Consider the following 18,872-nt stretch of genomic DNA (forward strand, 5'->3'; position numbering starts at 1 on the left):
CGAGCTTGAGACTTCAGTAAAGTACAGGGTGAGGTAGATTTGAAAGGTGGAGTGGAGTGAGAAAGGTGTTGTTTTGTTGTTGCATCACGGTGTTCGTTAGTCCGGCTTGCGATTGCGCAGTATCACCCAGTTTGCGCAGTTTTCTCATGAGTTAGCAAAGGACGGAGAATAAATTTCATCGAACGGCCTATAGACAGGGTAGGTAATATTGTCGATATTTTGTGGGATAGGCTAGGGATCGTCTGGGATCAACTGTGTGTTTGTATATAAGTTTTATGCATTTGTTTAATAAAATTGCCGTCACATGCATCACCTTGAGTTAATTTGTTGTGATTCTTGTTGGATATGACTTTAGAGGATCCATTTTACGTTGTCAAAGAGTAAGTTACTAACCTCTATTTGGTAACAAAGCTTTATTGAAGCGTAGTTTTGCTGTCTAGCCAGTTCAGATCAAGTCGAGAGTCGGCTGATAAAACAAAGGGCGGAGACAATCATTATGTGACATATAAATTATTTCATTAACAAATTTATGTATTCAATATTGGCATTATTGATTGTAGACCACAGACATATGTGTGCATACTGTTTGTGCCATAGATTTCAATGTTGGCCTGAGTGTTTATTTACTTATTTGTTTTGCCATCAATCAATAATAACATATATTACTTTTGACACAGTAGGTATTTTGTTAATAAGTGGTACCTAATTGAATTTAATGTTAAGTGTGACTTGTTTCAGGTATAGAGTTATATTTTCACAATTTAATTTTCAATTTTAATATTTATTTCTGTCTCCAGTGAGGTGTTCAAAGCGTTGAACAAAACTCGTGGCCTATACCTCCGCTGGCAGGAGATATCCAAGAGTCCAACAATCCCTAACAGTCCTGAAGTAGAATGGACTTCCACCGAGCTGAGGAATGCGCTCCGTAGCATTGAGTGGGATTTAGAAGACCTAGAAGACACTATCAATATCCTTTTTTATTATTCATATTTATCAGTTCCTGGTTACAAAGAATATGTAGTATGGGGTAGGAAGACCTGACTTATCATGACTTTAGTACATAGGGTCAAAGTGTATTTACTTTCAAATGCGCAATAAGTTTTCAGTTGTTTTAAAAAAACAGATCAATCAAAAATAGGAAGTAGCATAGGAAGTACCTAAAGCTGGAGATTCGCATACAGGTTGTTATGGACCATACCATGTCAATTTTTTTATTGAATTTTGATGATATATATGTTTATAAAGAAAATTAAATTTAGCATAAGAATTTGTAAAAAAAAAAAACAAATCAATTTTTTTTACTGAGCAATGGCGAAAATTTATTGTTTGTTCAACTTGCTTTGCGATTTATGAAATTTGTTTTCATTTGTTTTTTTCTTATGTCCTTTTTTGACTTTAATCATTCAGTGTTCTAATGCCAGTTTCATAAGGAATTTCATAGTTATTTTTTTTTGTTATTATGTGTTTTGATGGGTTACAATATGTTACAGATATCACAGCCTAAAACTGATTCACAAAAAATTTCCCACACAAAAATTATTTGCCATTTCACTTAACACTTGTTCAATTAGGTGTTATTGAACAAATCAAAGAACTTATCCCATACTATTATTGTTTAAGTTTATTATTTTTGTACAAAGGAGAGTTCTTTTGTTTGCTGTCAGGCACTGATTTCTATGTAGACATTAATTGTAAAAGGTATAACTAGATGGTGTTAAAATATTTTGAATTGATTTTGAAATGTGATATGGTTTACCTTAAGAAATATAACATTATTCCGGCCTCGTAGCTTCAGGACCAGCCCATATGGATTCTGATAGTAAACAATTATTCACCTCACCCATATCATTTTTCACCTTACAGTTAATAGAGGAACCTTTATTTCTTAGGGCCAAATTTAATGAAATCTTTACTGTAACTTTTTAACCACAGCAAAAAGCTTTGGTAACATTATACATACACATAAAAGTCATAATAATATAGATAATCTTATTTGGTATTCTATGAATTAATATTTATTCACTTCTGTCTGTGAATGACTCTAAGCATATGCGATTTAATTTTATATACTAACTATAATTTTCTTGACTCATTTACTCAAGTATAGTAGAGAAAAATTCATCGAAATTCAAAATTGACAATAAAGAAATAAGTGACCGAAGAAGTTTTATAGAAGCCACAAAGCAAGAAGTCAAGGTAAGATATTGATCTCTCTACTACATTGTTACACCTGTTTTTACAAGGGAAAATAAATAATTAATAATGTTAAATGCACAAAAGATTGTTATAATTTAATACTTGATTGCTTCAGGCATATATATCTATGCTGCAAGCTAATGAGTTTTTTTACTTTAGTTGTCTATTATTTGTTTGTTGTGTTGGCTGTTTGTTCAAAATTTATTGCTGTATATTATCTATTTTTCTCCACAGCTTATGAAAGGCAAGATGAGTTTGAACAGGAATCGCGACAACGATGGGACAGCCCGGGAACCCCTCCTTGGTGAAGAGAGCCCAATGCACTTTGGGAATTACTGGACATCAACGCCTAAATATTCCAAATATTCTAAACTCGCCAATCAGACAGACAGCCCCAATAGATTCGATTATGATAGCGACATCATGTCGATGCAAGAGAAAATGATGAACTCCCAGAATGATCAGCTTCAAGTGATAAGCAACTCTGTGGGTTCCCTGAAGACAGTTTCCAAGCAGATTGGCATTGAGTTGGATGAGCAATCTGTGTAAGTATACATACTTATATTATAAAGTAAATTGTGTTTTCTATTGTCGTGAATTTACTCAAAAGTTACAGGTCTGATGAACTTTGGTTTGACATGAAAGTTTTTTTATATGTTTGAAATTAGCTTTTGTTGTATCTGTTAATATTAAAAATGAATTTTAGATATGAATGAAAACATAAAAAAAGATTGGAAAGTGAAAAGCCTGACTGGGTTAATCTAGGATCGTGTTTATAGTCAGACGCTAGGCTTCAAGTGAGAACGCAACCGGGACAAGCGGAGAATTATAACGCCATTTTCTCAAAGACTTAGCAAACCTTAATGTCTATATATTTTCAGGATGTTGGATGACCTAAACACTGAACTTGAAAATGCAGACTCTAAACTGGATTCGACGATCAAAAAAGTTGCCAAGGTCTTACATATGAATAATGGTTAGTCTATATTTTTCTCATTTTTCTTGTACATTTAGGAATTGTGCTAATAAATTAGGTACAAGACTTTTAGACTAGGAGACCCATTGCGCCTAAGAATGTTTAACATTTATTATAAGTTTTTTTGTTGGTTTGCTTCATATTTTAGTTAACTAGAAAATTGTCATAACGTTTCCTATATACTTACCAAACTTATTGTTATAAACAATGCATGTTTATCCATACAAAATATGTATGATGACTATGCGGCATCACAGGCAGAAAGATGATCCCGCGCAACAAAACAGTCTTGGACGCAAACTGGAACCATCATATATAATGTCTTTATTGCCTTCGGGGTAGACAGAGGTGTTTAATATACCTACTGAAAAACCATGTTTATCTATATGGCTTAATGGTAGGATTGGAATGATAAAACCATACTACGATGTTATGTCATGATCGAGAACGTAGCTTTATTCGATCTGATCCACTGCTGTCGTGGTCTGACATTTTTATCGCGCGAATAACTATTGCTGTCCCCTTGGCGTCATAATAAAAATCGAATCAGCGATAGTTTTTTGCGCAAGCCATGCTTTTGGGGCTGATTGTGCACACTTTGGACATAAAGAAACTAAACATGCCAAATTTCAAATCAAAACTCAACGTTTTCGCTATGGGTTGATACATCAGTCAAACAGTCATCACAGTAGATAAAATCAATTTGTATGTTAAAATTTTCATGAAAAGTTTTACCTTGTTTTCAGATCGACGTCAGTGGGTGGCAATTGGCGTTCTAGTGGGCCTTCTAGTTGTTATTTTAATATTATTCGTTATAATTTGAACATTTACTAGTATAAGTAAGCCTGGAACGTAGCAAGTGTTTATTCTTGTAAAAATAATTTTTAATAGCTTCATATGTCATCTGACAATTATATATTTTTTATCGACACTCTTATACATTAATTCTAAACCGATTCTATAAGAATAGAAGAAATAATCTGAATTTACACTTGAAGTAGATTGTTGTCGCATTACTTCAGTTTGGACATGGGTGGATCAACTCTGCGAAAGTTATAATATCAATGTTAGATATTCTTTTAGCTTCGTGATTTGATGATGAGATTTTATAGAGTTCATCAATTGTCGTGCCCCACCAATATATTTAGCGACAATTTGAGAACAATTAATAAAATTGGTAATAACATTTCATCAGAAGTGTGATGCGTCGATCAAGAACAGGTGCTTTCCTAATTTTGAATACCTGTTCAAAACTAAATATAATGTCATAATTGTTATGTACTACTTACCCATAGTATGCAAGTACCTTCCATACTTGCAATTACCTCCTTAATTTGAAACTTTTAGTAGCTATTTCTATGCAAGATGTCAATTTGACATAAAATAGACAATAGTTTCCAAGTTGCTAAATAATAATAAAACAATACAATAGAATTAAAAAATTGAGGAGGCAAATTTAGAATGGAAATGTATTGGCAAACGTAAATATATATTTTATCTACGCATTTAAAACTATTTTCGGATTGTTTACTAGATATCTTACGCTTGTCTACAAAATAATAATTATTAACCGACTCAACGCTGAGTTTCTTTGCATTATTGAACAAAGTGATAGGAAATCGACTATACACTACGCTGTCAACTCGCAAAAATTCGTACAAAAAAGGGTACGTAGAAAGTCAAAACTGAAAAGTCGGCCCAGCATGAACGTTGATTTAAAAGATTTCCTTGAAAGAAGGGCTGCTTTGTAAATTCCTAATTTAAAATAGCCTAATTGCAAATCTAAGAAAATGCGTGCGCCTACTTAACTATACCATTATAAATTTGCGGCCTAGAATTAAATAATTATCCACATTAATATACCATTACAAATAGTATAGCTAGATATAATTATGCTTTATATAATGCGGTCATAGAATGTAACTATTGACCAATAGATAATGTTAGTAAATTATTTCTCGTATATTTAAATGTTGGATGTTTTTTCACACAAACGTTGGACGTTGTCATGTATTAGCAATGCTAGAACAGAATATTAATTAGTCATAGTACCAGACATGATCAATCCTATTTAAATTTTCTCATACGTATGCAATAATCCAGTAAAAAGAATAAGGTATATAAATTTAGATACCGCATAGTATGTTTTCACTGTCCTACGCCGCTAAACACGCCGTATAATGATTATGATTTAACAACTTTCCCCAATAAAATAAACACCCATTTTGTGTGGAATACTAAAAGCCCCGTAAGAATACCTTCTGAAACCATGGCGTATACTATCGATGGACCCGATACTAATGTAAAGGAATGTGGAAAAGCATCAAATAAAGATTCATGATTTCCGCATTCGACAGAGTTAACTGGTAATATCAATAAAACTAAGAACCTACCTATATATTAACTTCCAATATAATTTTTTTTTATCAAATTAAGGACGTTCTGGTAAAGGGTCAGGTCAAAAGTACCAGAAACCCCCGAGCTTGCATGAAGAGAGTTATGAATGTGGATGAAGCGAAGGAAGTATGCAGAGATCGTGGCAAGTGGAAAGAGGTAGTCTCTGCCTACCCCTCCGGGAAAGAGGCGTGATTTTATGTATGAAAAAAAATTATACATATATACAGTATGTATAATTTTTTTTCTGGACTTTTATTTTATCAACTTATTTAGTTGACTTTTCAGACAAATTGGAAAAATAAATGTAGGAATGCGGGCTTCAGGCCTCTTAGCACTATACTGATGGGTGCAAATGGGTATATGCAAAGATGAAAGAGGTATGTCTCAAGTCCCAGCCATGGTTATCGTTATAGAGATATCAAGATAATCATCTTATCCTATGACTATGACTGACTAATTTACTTGCACCATACACGCTTCACTACGGGCTTTGAAGCAAATACCTTAATACACAATTACACATAATGTGTGGCTTTTATTTAAAATTTAAACCTAAGAATCATCCTTGTGATTTGACATTTAGCCAATTTTGTATATAGTTGCACAAGCTTAAGTTAAATGAATTGTAAAATGTGTAGACTTCTTTTTATTTTTAGACCATGTTTATGTTTTATTTAGCAGGGCTTTGTAGGAAATAATTTTTATCTTTTTTTAAATTATTATGTTTGTTTGAGTAAAGTTATGAGTAGCGTTGAGTTATAGCTAATAAAATATTTTTATCAATTCATACTATTTAAACGTAAGCCCTATTCAACTTGATCTCGTTCAAATTAATATAATATGTTATATTTAATTCATTAGCGAATGTGACGAAAATTGTATTATGAATTGAGTTGTTATATTATTTACGTAGGCTTAGCAATGTATTTTTGTATTGATCATGTAATGTACCGGCTGTGAAAGTGTTTGTATCAAAACGAGCATCACATACTTTTTTATATGACGGGGTTATGTAATATCTTTCCATCATCATGCGCCGCTTTGAAATTGGCTGACTTAAGTGGATCAGTAAAATCTGAATAATGAGGCAAATAAGATTTCGGTAAATGAAAACTAATTATTAACCAGAGACAATCAACGACCTTAACAAACATGTCAAGTACCATCTTAGACCTTATAAGACTACGTTGTTATTTTAATATTATTCGTTCAGACATGAAATTATATTCAGCGCATAGAAAATGCCTGCCTATCTCCAGAAACTTAATAACAATGCCAGCGACGTGCGCTTTTTATACCGTAAATTTCAATGTTCCTAAATCTAGGGCGTATTAAAACCTATGTTAATTCAAAATTAAAGAAAATTGTATGCAATTGAGGGATAAATAGATTAAAAATTAGTTTTCCATGTAATTGAACCTGTCTTATTGTTTTTTTATTTGTGCTAAAGATTCATACAAGTTAGCCCATTGTAAAGCGTTGTAATCAGGCGGTGATGAAAATTCGTATCATTAGGCCTAAATAAATTAGGCTAGATTAATGGGGAATTTTGTATATTTTATTAGTCCCATTTGTTTTAAGATTAATATATTTTATATAATGTAAACTAATGTGTTATTCCGATTATGTTATAAAGTATTTATTTTGTGAGCTTGAGCCCTGTTTCCAAATGACAAACAGTTTTATAGAGGCAATGTGTTTTAAGTTTTTTCGAGATTGCTCTGTCGTGATTATATGTATGTAATATTATATTATGTTGTTGGTTAATTGTAACCTACATTAGTTTCTTAGCTTTTACATCTCTCAATACAGAATAACAAGTGTTGTTTGAAATAAAACTGCTTTCGTTTGGGAATAAGGCCCAAGTAATATTTCATACGAAAATAACCTGTCAAAATCATATTTCGTAATATATTTTTTTGACAACGGGTTCAGCTGTCCTTCCAAGTCTCTGTGTCAATGTCCTGAAAATTAAACTATTTATTTTATAAAACATGGTTAATTATTTTTCCGTGAAGAGTTTCCAGTGAGCTAGGTATAAGGCGATTTTGGTAAATGAATATGTTAACATTTTATGTCACTATAAAAATTGCCCGACAGCACTTTTTTAGGTAATAGAACATACCTGCGTGTTTTTCAATTAATAATGGCACATAACTATTTAATTACAGTACTCTTAAATAATCTGTATGACATGAAATGACTATGGGTATGTTATCAATTTTAAATAACGGAACACCCAGGTTCCACCTGGGCTACAAAAGTTATCCGTAAAACACTACTGTGAACCACGTTCCAGGTGTCAGAAAGGCTTAATTCTGAAATTAATCACAGCTTCTACAACTGCGCGAAATTACGTGTGATGTAAGACCACATCATGCCTATATTTTCAAGAACATGGCATTTCAGCAGTATTAGATACTTAATACATACATACATACATAAAATCACGCCTCTTTCCCGGAGGGGTAGGCAGAGACTACCTCTTTCTACTTAATTCAGATTTTTAATAAAAGTACCCAACCACATTTATATCTTTCCTCTTATTAATCGGTATCCACCTATTTGTAATTGAAGAATGTGTTTTATCTGACCTTTATTTTCTTCTTAAAGTTATCAACCGTACTAATCTACGTATGTGTATAAAAATAACATTCACACAACGGAAATCTGTCCGATGTTTGTGCTTAAAAGATATTATTAAAAAAATCGATATGGGGGATCTACATAAGACTAAACAAAAGCCAAAATATGGTTTGTTTTGTAGAATTTCTGTCTGTCTGTATATTTGTCCTTGCAAACGCGGAAACTATTGCTCTTATTTAAAAGCGGTTTTTTAAAATGTATAAGGCTTGTTCCAACTTAAAAACTGGTATATAAAAATACCTTCCCCCAAACCTCTAAGCAGCAATACAGAAGGTCAGTTTTTTCAGTGAAAGTTTACGGCAAACCAAATCGCGGGCGATAGTTAGTTCGAAATAATATAAGTAGGTACCTATATTAAATTTTATTTAGAATTGGAAAGTAAGAAAAGAAATGGTAAACGAGATGCGGTCACAGAATAAAAATTTCTATATTCTAATGGTGTTGGTAATATTCTGATTTCAATGGCTCTACCCCAGTGGTACAAGGCATTAAAACACTAGCGTCCACGTTTATGTTTCATATTCATTAGACGACGACTCCTTCAGGTTCGGTATGAGCTTGTCGTAGACGACTGGCACGTAGTCGTACTCTTCAAGCGATACATCCTCGTATAGGGACTGCTTCAGATATTTCCAGTCAAAACTAGTTTCAACGTCGAAAAGTCTGCACAAATCAAAAACTTTATAGGTAAATATCTTACTAACCTTGGAATTCCCGGCAGTTTCGCGTAGGGTCGCTCGATCTCTTTCCCATGGATGTCGTAAAAGGCGACTAAGGAAATAAGGCACATTCATCCAGTGCAGCTTTTATATGACCTAATATTTGGGTTCCTTTGCAAGAACGATTCCCGTTTGAACTTTAAAATGAGACCTAAATGTATTTAGACGGCCACATACACACCATATAAAAAAGATATGTACCACCTCATACATAAGCGCCAATAATATGTGGATTAGTCGCATACAATAGTCGTTAAGTAACTAGCTACCTATATGAAATCCTAAAAAACTGACTAACTGGTACGTTAATAAATAAAACAGGCATCGTCTTATTAATTTTGCATAAGTAAAAGTAGTTTTAAGACGCTAAGTAAAGATTTAGGACAAACAAGTACCTACTTAATACCTAAATGTTTCTCTTCTTACGCAGATCTCAGTAAATCTTTGAAAACCATGTCCAAATTCCTGTCAGGAAAGTCCTTACCTGCTAATACAAGTCATAAAGTCCTTAAGGTATTTGCTGGAGAACAAATGAATAATGTTGCTGAAACCAGTACAGTTGGTCCATTGCGCGTCTGGTGCCATCATCATGCCCACAGCTTTCCCTTCGCAAACCAGCGTGGATCCGTACATACCCTGAAAAGAAACGTTTCAGCCTCAAACACGAACACACTAAAGCAGTAGTTATAAGAAACTCTTCAAAGTCGTCACACAGCAACGAAGCAGCAGAGCAGTTCTAGCGCGGGTTCTCGTTGAAACGAGTGATATGATGTGACGAGTTCGAAGAATTCTTTGTATTAGAGGAAACAATATTGTGCTTTCAAACTATAATTGCTTTTGGTGTACTTTTGCTATCGGAAAATTTACTACTAAGCAAAGATCTGGAGGGTAGATTTATCGTTATATAGGCTGATACTCTGATAAACATTGGCATCGTTAAAAACGTTTTCGTTTTTACAAGATTGTTGACCAAATTCCTTTGGCTGCAATCGACTCGACATGCCTTCCCCGTTAAGATTTTCACACGACTGTTTGAAAGTGGCATCTAAGGTATTAGGAAATTTTATTTTTATCTCCGCTCATTCATCAGTCTCTTTGTCGGCTTTATTGATGACAAATACCTCAACGAAGTTTGTGAATGAAGGCCTCATCCTGATATGTTGATAAGTTCCTCCTATCGATCACCTGAACGCCGCCTAACTTTTTCAACTATGGGTTTCCTGTGCGTTAGATGACGTATTTTTTCTTCACCAACTTGCTTCATAGCTAATACTAACTACTACATCACCTTAGAAAACAATTTTTCGCCTAATCAATTAACCCCTTTAATTTTGAGTAGGTATTCTTGTGATGAGAATTTATTTCTCAAAACTTTCAAATTATTGAGCAGATTTTCATTAAACGCTCGGCCTGTGAGTCTTTGCATTTGCATATTAAAAATAAATTTGACGTCCTTTTCTGCTCTGCCCTGAGGCTCTTCAACAAAAACGACTTACGTGGCAGGGCTGGGCTGACCGGTCAGGCTAAAAAATAATTAGTAAACGTTAGATATTCATAATCAAACAACTTTATAAGTATTATAAAGAAAAAGTTGTTAAATGTAATGCACTAATTTTTTTTACGAAACAAATAAACTGCGATAGATATTTTTGGAATTTACACGGTAGCGAATTCCAGTCTTAATCACAAATATTTAATAATTATATATAAGTGAGTCTTATAATAATAAAGTAAGTGTAGAGTTGATGTACACTTTATTTATGAAAATTGCTTTTCATTGATAGAATATTAATTTATTCACCTCCTCAGAATTATGGAGCGCAAGTAATCCTAAGTAAGAACCTGTTATTCGCAGAGTGTTAGAGAGTAAAACATTAAAACTTTAAAAGCCAATGTTAGCTCCTGCTGGGAACACTTGACTTAAGCAAAGTTCTGTGCTAAGCTCTGAAAGCACTAAAGCACACTAAGTACTTATCTACTAACACTTCAAGTTCAATATTTTGCAAGCGGATAACCAAAATGGTCCGTTAATACCTTTTACCTGTTGGAGTAAACCGACGGAGCAAAGGATGTTTTGTTAGTTAAGTACTACCCCTGTACCTTCTACTACATACACATAGCTTTATCCGTTCTGGGGAGATAGAGCTAATCGATAAGGACTTTAAGGCCACCTTTAGCTGGATAGGTTTTTGTTGGAGATTCACAGATAGTGTCAGGTTACCACTGAATAATATAAAATAATAATAATATTATATAATTATGTCCCAAACTCACATTTCAAACTCGTAATACGGTCAGCATTGCCACGTTGTTTACCTAAAGTAACCTACTTAGCTAAAGTACCTAAAGTCCTTAGCTAAAGAAATTCTTTGGATCTGATGTGAACCGGAACGGTTATCATTTTATTTTTTTGTACTTATATAATTGACTTCTAATACTGCTCCTCTACGCGGGAAGATAAGCAGCTGGAACACGCCATGCTACCAGAACAGCACAAAATCATACATAAATTATTAAGTTTTTAGTACATACATCTCGAACACAAATACTGCCAGTGTTCTCGAAGTATCCATGAAAACCGAGGTTGGTTAGCGCCTTCTGGAATTTAAGGGAAAGGGCTTCGCACCAAATTCCCTTCTTCGCCGTATTTACGAATTGTGCACGCAAATTGCGTTGCAATAAGAATTTATGCACGGGGAATATTTTATCCTAGAACAAAAAGAATAATTAGAGAACAGTTATCTGCAAAAGCCCATACTCATAGCAAATGTTCTTAAAGTTGTGGTATCTACCTACTTGGGCTTTTGGGTTTGTTTGCTGAGAGTTACAGTGAAACTGTTTCCACCAAAAACATAGTGTGAAAAATATAAACCAAGTTAAATTCTTAAATTACGCTCTCAATTTCCATTTACGTATAGGTAGGTGAGTAAATGTCTTAATTCTTAATCAAACTACTCATATTTACCAGAAGTTCAGTATTCGATAAAGTTTCTGATAGGTAGGGATCGACATTTATCACTTTATATTATAGTGTCGTAGAATATGTGAAACGTTTGATCCGCCGAATAAAATAACACGAAAATTGTCAGTAAATGTTTAGATTGATTTAATTAAAAATTTTCTCCGAGTCTCAAGTACTGTTCAGAAAGCTCTACGAGTAGTTTGACAGAAACTCTAAATTATGCATTAGATTTAAGGTGCAACTTTAGTCGGACCGTGCACTATAAATAGTCTCCACTGCTCCGACTCTTCGCTTGGAACTTCGGGTATAAAATTATCTGATTTATATACAGAATCTTTCAGTTGGAAAATTGGTATTCGTGGGCTCACTTTATTATTAAAGTGTATGTGCATACGGATTTTTCTCATTTTCTCAATTCTAGGAAATGATAGATATGACTGTACTTACTATGAATGGCAAAGACAACCGCTACAACCACAAAATATTAGCAGTGTATCAAAAATTTTTCAATGTTCCGTAGGCGTTCAATGTTCCCTAACGGTGCGAGTCGAAGCACGTGTTAAGGCGAACGTTTCAGTAAATACCGTTGAATTTTTTGCCCCCCTCAGCGCCACATGTGTGCTAGAGTGAGGCATGGGAACTACAATAGGTGCCGATTTGAATACGAATGGCAGAAGGTTCCTTTGTTCTTAGACCGTTTAAACAATGTAAACTAATTATTCAGATTTTTATTATCATAATTTCATAGCGTGAGAATAGACAATTGACGCATTTGACTACCCTAAGAGCAAGTGTAAGGTAATCGATAACCATTGTAAAACAATAACAACATGTGTAACTCAAAGCTTCTTTATAGATTTTGGTATCATTCAGCATATATATAGATAGACTAAACCTTCGAGTGTCATACTACCCGACGGCTTTTATTCGGAAAAATTCTAATGGGAGTTAATTCAAGAAGCTATAGATTATATTACCCCTTGATAAAAGAAGTGCCAGCCGGCCATGAAGCATTCCTGTTGTAATGTAAGCTGGACGTCGCCCAAATAGTCAATGTCTATGGGCCGAAGGGGTACTTCAGCTATGACGTCCGGGATGGCCTGCTTAAACATTAGTACAGCTGCAGACTTCTGCATCAGGTATTGTCTGTAGCCTGTAACTTCAGATACTGGAACAAGAAAAAACAATTGGCTTACGACGATGCAAATTGAAAATTTATTTCTATTTCTTTCCTAAGTGTCGCTTCGTGAAAAAATCTTGGTTACATGATGACCCCATGGAGTCCTCATTAGAGAAGCGGTGAAACTGTGATTTACCCCAGCGAGATGACGAAAGTCATTACATGCATATGCATATTGTTCTTGCCCAATGAGTGCGAAATTTGAGTTTAAAGTTACAAAGTTATTTTTATATCCGTAAAGACAATGTTCTAGCATCAATAACTGCATGCCACTCTCTTGGTTGTGAAAGTAATATATTAAGAATACTTCCGTAGCGTAGTTACTTATTTCAAAATTAAACAATTTTCCAATTTAGTTACCATTCGTATTCCTGCAATTTTAATATTAAAAAGTTACAGGAACGACTTAAAAAAATTAAAGTAGCGTCATTTTTAATAAATGAAAATGGAATGAACAGAATTCCTATTTCGAAATTGCATGCTACGCTACCTGAATTAATTTAATGCAATGTCGTACTTACACTTCGCTTAAATGAAATTCTCTGAACAAACAAAAGCGAGACCGACTAAGTACTACAAACCAATGCTAATTGGAATTAAATTTTAGTTAGGTTACACGGGAAGTTGAAATCCATTTATTCATCCACGAGCTGTCCCGTTGGTAGAACGTTTAAAACTGTACAATTTAGAACATTCGCAAATTAGTTAGCAACTACCTTTCATATGATTTAATGTTTTGTTTGAAAATGGTTTTAAGTAAAAATCTATAGTATCGTATGTTACAAACGTAACGTTAGTTCACCTCTATACATTGTATATAACGATGAGATAGGATGGACCTTTTAACGCTTGACAAAATTAGTTCCCAAATCGCTGCATTCAACTCTACCTTTGTTAACTATTGATAAGAGAATGACTACTAGTGTCCATGACGTTCTGGTGAACTGCATTGTGTTGTGTCGTATCGCCTTGTTTAGCTTCGTATCGTGTCGTACTGTGCTGCAGTGTGTTAGTCTGCTTTGATTTGCGGAGGCCATCATGAACAACACAATAACAACACTCCTTAGCGATAATTGCGAAAAGTTTTATCTTCTAAATCGACATTTTTTCTCTGCGTTTGTATTTTCCCCTTATTGTATTTTCCACTTACATCAGAGGAGCTTTAGTCGCGTCTAGGACAACGTACTGGACTGGTAAGTCATATCTTTACACGATGCGACTCCCGTCTGATCTCCACAACCTTTGCAGCTCCTCTATATTGACATTATTAAACCTTTATTCATACTCACAATTCGGAATTAGAATCTTAGTGACTTGTACTCTAATCCCTCTTCTGGGATGCCTGTATGGGGTTGCGGTGACCACGTTGATGGGTCTTCTGTCGTGAATATGAGATGTTGGGTTCGTGACGCAAACCGCCGCAGTAATGGCTGCAGATCTCGAGATGAGGGTGCCAACGCATATCCCTCGGTACCGAGATGGGAAGTATACCTGGAAGTGAATACAACGTTTGAAATGATTCCGTTAGTGACTCTGGCGATAGAAATTTGCCGCGCTCTTGCAAAAACGCAAAGTTTATAACATTTTGATTTTCTTTTGAATGTGCTATGTTGATCTTATATATTTATTAATAGGATAAGTATATTTTTTATAAGTATTTTTTTATAAATATGACCTTCACGTTTAGATACACGTTATAAGTAGAACTAGGGTTGACCATATGTAGAACTAGATAAAATGACTAATTACTACTGCATGAAAATACTGATGAAAGTAGCCAAAGAAATAAGTATGCAGGGCAATTGGAAAGATGCAGTCTCTATAATCTCTCTGAGAAAAAGGGGTAATGTAAGTGAGCATATAAACATATATCGTATTCGCTTCTACACTTACTTCCGTATTTGTCACACAATAGAAATCATTACAACAAAGTCTCAAGGTCCCCACGAGACCCATCGCTTTATAAATTGCGAGTAATTGTTCGGCCAATTTATAAACTGTGGTACGCTATCATCCTGTAGAAGATATATTTATGGGAGGGGAAGATTTGTTTTTCTTAAAAAAAAAAAGATTTCTATTTCCAAACTTATAAAGGTAATTATAAGTTAAAACTACATATAAAAAATTATAAACTTCCATTATTGTGTGTAAATTGAAATTGAAAGGGGAAATTTTAATTAGTACTCTACTAATTGCATTAAATAATTGAAAAATGTGCCATGTGGTTCCCGGAACCAGTACAAAAAAGAATAGGACCACTCCATCTCTTTCCCATGGACGTCGTAAAAGGCGACTAAGGGACAGGCTTACAAACTTGGGATTCTTTTTTTAGGCGATGGGCTATCACCTGTTACTATTTGAATCTCAGAAATGAGATCAATAAGCCAAATGGCTGAACGTGGCCAATCAGTCTTTTCAAGACTGTTGGCTCTGTCTACCCCACAAGGGGTATGGACGTGACATGTATGTTTGTATATTGAACAGTATCAATTTACTATGATAATCTGTTTTATTTGTAATCTTTTCTAAAATATCAAGCATTCTAGGCATAATAGAGCTACGTCCTAGTATGGTCCTAGTAGACAGTGATGGACGAGCCTTCTACACAGACAATAGCCTGTATTTTCCTGTATAAAATCCCGTCGTTCACTATGATAACTATACTTACAAATCCAGAGAGAAGACTTACGGAAGTATTAGTACTTAAACCAGGTATTTTACGCGATGGGCTTGCAACCTGTTAATTCCTGCCACTATCTCTGAATCGCAATTCCACCATTAGCTACTTATTTTCTATTAATGAATTTTTAAATTGTCCTAGAGACTTGGGATTACTGGCTTAGTCTACCCCGTTAAGGATAATGGCGTGACGTTTTGTTGAATTTTAATCTGCCTTCTTTATGAAGAAGCTATGAAGTCAATTCTGGGAGGGAAATATAAAAATTATTTTTTCCCGAACATAAACTCTGCTTTCTGTAACACAGAACAGACAGCTCTATTCTTGCTCTCTATAGGTATCTTAACTACCTAAGTACTTGTATAAGGAAATTGGAATTGTAGTTATCACGCACTTGACACCGGAGTGGTCCGTGTGACCATGCACGTTTCTCCTCACCTACCTAATAGCATCAACGACTATTTCCTTTTATAACAAACTAGTTTTTACCTGCCGGTTTGTCCACGTGTAGTCATTAATATTGAATTTCGCCAGGAATGGATTATTTCATGATGAAAGGTACTGCGCTACCCTTGTCTTACTGCCTGTAGTAAGACGGAAATTAAGGAAATTTTGTTGCCGGTAGATTGAATATTACGATAGATATAGTGGGATGAGGTTATATAGGAATAATGAAACTATTAGAAAAGTGGATACTTTTACAAACTAACATTGGCATGTATAACATTAGTTGGAATGTTGAGATTCGGATACGTAGGTATTGTAGATCATAGATCATCCCCATAGTAAGTTTGTCCCGGACATAAATTCGTGTCAAACGATCTGAACTTTGATGCCATCATAACAACCTACTAGTTAATTTATTTTGATCAATCGATTGATCGATCAAAATTAGTGGCACACTCGGTACGGAAACCACATCCATTCTGCTGCCTCTATCTAGGTTGTAGTCAAATGAATCCCTCCAAAGTACTTCCAGTCAAAACTTTTAAGATATAAGAGGATCGGTAGAAACAGTAAGAAAACAAAGTTTAAGTTTTGTTAACAGTTAAAAGTGTTTACAAAGTTTCGTTACTTGTCGTCGTCTGCCAGCTTCGCTTGCTCACTTAAATTATTGTCTCTAAAATAAACGTAAAGAACCTATTCTGCAAATTCCTGCCACGTGGGAATTAGGGTCACGCGCAAGGGTTCCGTGCCATACCAAAAAAGTAGTACTAATGCTTAATAAAAATTTTCATTTATTAAAACTTTTTGGACAGATTTCGAAATAATATGTAAATTAAATTAGCGATTAATTATTCTACATCGGTGACGCTAAATCCGCGCGGGCAAGGGTACCACCTACGGGTAAAAGCTTGTTATAAAATAAAAAATACTCGTACTTACTACGAAAGGCAATGATCCTGGTCGGGCTTTGAAAGGTTCACGAGTGAAGCCTGGCACAAAGCAAGCCCCTGGACAAAGAGAATTTTTAAGTAGCTGCTCAATAACAACGGGATTGTTTGTGTTGTCAATACGTATCATAGAGATGCGTTGTGAATAACGAATTTTAATCTCCATTGGTTCATACGGGTCGAAACAAAAACAAAGATTTAAATATGACATCAAAAAGACCTACGTAAATCTGAAAAATAAATAAATAAATATATATATATATATTCAGTAGGTTGGTATATATATATATATATTCAGTAGGTTGGTATTATTCAATTCAATCTCAATATAATATCTCAATTCAATATTTCTTTTGTATGTATCGTATTTATTTAATTTAAATCAATACCGTGACTAACTTATTTTTCCGCAAACCCTAATTATCGAATGATTTCTTTTATCTATTACTAGCTGTGCCCGCGACTCCGTCCGCGTGGAATAGTTATTTTGGGTATCATTGAAGCCCCCAAGGGTGAATAAGATTCGTTTTTTTTCACATTTTCCATTATTTCTTCGCTTCTAATAGTTGCAGCGTGTTATTATACAGCCTTCCTCGATGAATGGTCTATTCAACACAAAAATAATTTTTCAATTCGAACCAGTACTTCCTGAGAGTAGCGTGTTTAGGTAAACAAACAAACAAACTCTTGATAATAATATTATAGCTTTATAATATTAGTATTAATATCTCGTCTATATTTTGGTAGATACTATTACTTTATGTTACTTTATGAGAAGAAAAAAGGAAAATGATTTGTAACATTTAAACAAATATTCTTACCTAAAAAAGTGAAAATCACTAATTTGTTCATGCTGCCGGTTGGTTACTGCTAAAAGTAATAAGAATTTAATCAAACAGTGCAACGCTTCATCGACTGTAAACACCACGCAATGATTTAAAAAGAGGTTCTACCGTACTATACAAAAATAGACTGTGATATTTGCAACAATACCGCCTGCTACAATTTTTTTTTTGCCACAGCAACATTTCTTTCCTAAAGTTTAGCTGGACCGTCATAATGCTGCATCAGGTGTCAGGACCCAGATTTTCGATTCTTATACCTCATCAAGAAATGCTCATCTAAACAACTGATACGGCGTTATTTCTATACTACTTAATTGTACTTAAGCTGTATTTCATCTTTGTTCTACATCCTCAAGATCATTTGTAGCCAACTTAGGTAGCCAATTTGTTGCCCGGAAATTCTTTTTTATGGGCTAGCAACCTGTCACTAATTGAATCTCAATTCTATAATCAGCTGGCCTATCAGTCTTTTGGACGTGATTATATGTATGTATGTACGGAGGTACATATGTTAAAATTTTAGTTTTTTTAATCATATGGTTTTACTTTTGATGATATCTATTCACTGTATTATATTTACAATTCAATCATTTCTTGTGGGATTTCTGCGATCTGCGCGCACAGGCTCATTATGTGGGATACTGACCAAAAATCAAACTATAAAAGACAGAAATTTATATCTTAATATCAAAAAATGTGCAAGTACCTACCTAAGCAATCTTAAATCTAAATAAAATGTTCAAATTCATGTAAGTTTTTTGTTTACATAACCTGTACTTAGAATATCCAAAGAAGTGTACAAGTAATCTTTAAAATGAGTACTTAAACAGCAGCAAAGAGCCAATCCATTAGCGGAATAAATTCACGAATGCTGGCTAAT

The 18,872-nt window shown here is 34.3% G+C and overlaps 2 protein-coding genes across 2 annotated transcripts; one reads left to right on the forward strand and one right to left on the reverse strand.

Moving 5' to 3' along the window:
- Nucleotides 1–345: 345 nt before the first annotated feature.
- Nucleotides 346–7,562, forward strand: LOC106133795 (syntaxin-6). The gene is made up of 6 exons (XM_060953812.1): nucleotides 346–380; nucleotides 798–966; nucleotides 2,101–2,196; nucleotides 2,431–2,741; nucleotides 3,078–3,172; nucleotides 3,919–7,562. The coding sequence occupies exons 1-6, from the start codon at nucleotides 346–348 to the stop codon at nucleotides 3,993–3,995; spliced, it is 783 nt and encodes a 260-aa protein (XP_060809795.1). The 3' UTR covers nucleotides 3,996–7,562.
- Nucleotides 7,563–8,724: 1,162 nt separating this feature from the next.
- Nucleotides 8,725–17,277, reverse strand: LOC106133796 (uncharacterized). The gene is made up of 7 exons (XM_013333629.2): nucleotides 17,140–17,277; nucleotides 14,366–14,567; nucleotides 12,874–13,064; nucleotides 11,467–11,643; nucleotides 10,431–10,457; nucleotides 9,419–9,570; nucleotides 8,725–8,878 (listed from the first exon to the last, which is right to left on the reverse strand). Exons 1-7 carry the CDS (start codon nucleotides 17,275–17,277, stop codon nucleotides 8,725–8,727), a joined length of 1,041 nt encoding a protein of 346 aa, XP_013189083.2.
- Between the last annotated feature and the right edge of the window lie 1,595 nt (nucleotides 17,278–18,872).

Source organism: Amyelois transitella, chromosome Z, assembly GCF_032362555.1.
Source record: "Amyelois transitella isolate CPQ chromosome Z, ilAmyTran1.1, whole genome shotgun sequence".
Lineage (NCBI taxonomy): Eukaryota > Metazoa > Arthropoda > Insecta > Lepidoptera > Pyralidae > Amyelois > Amyelois transitella.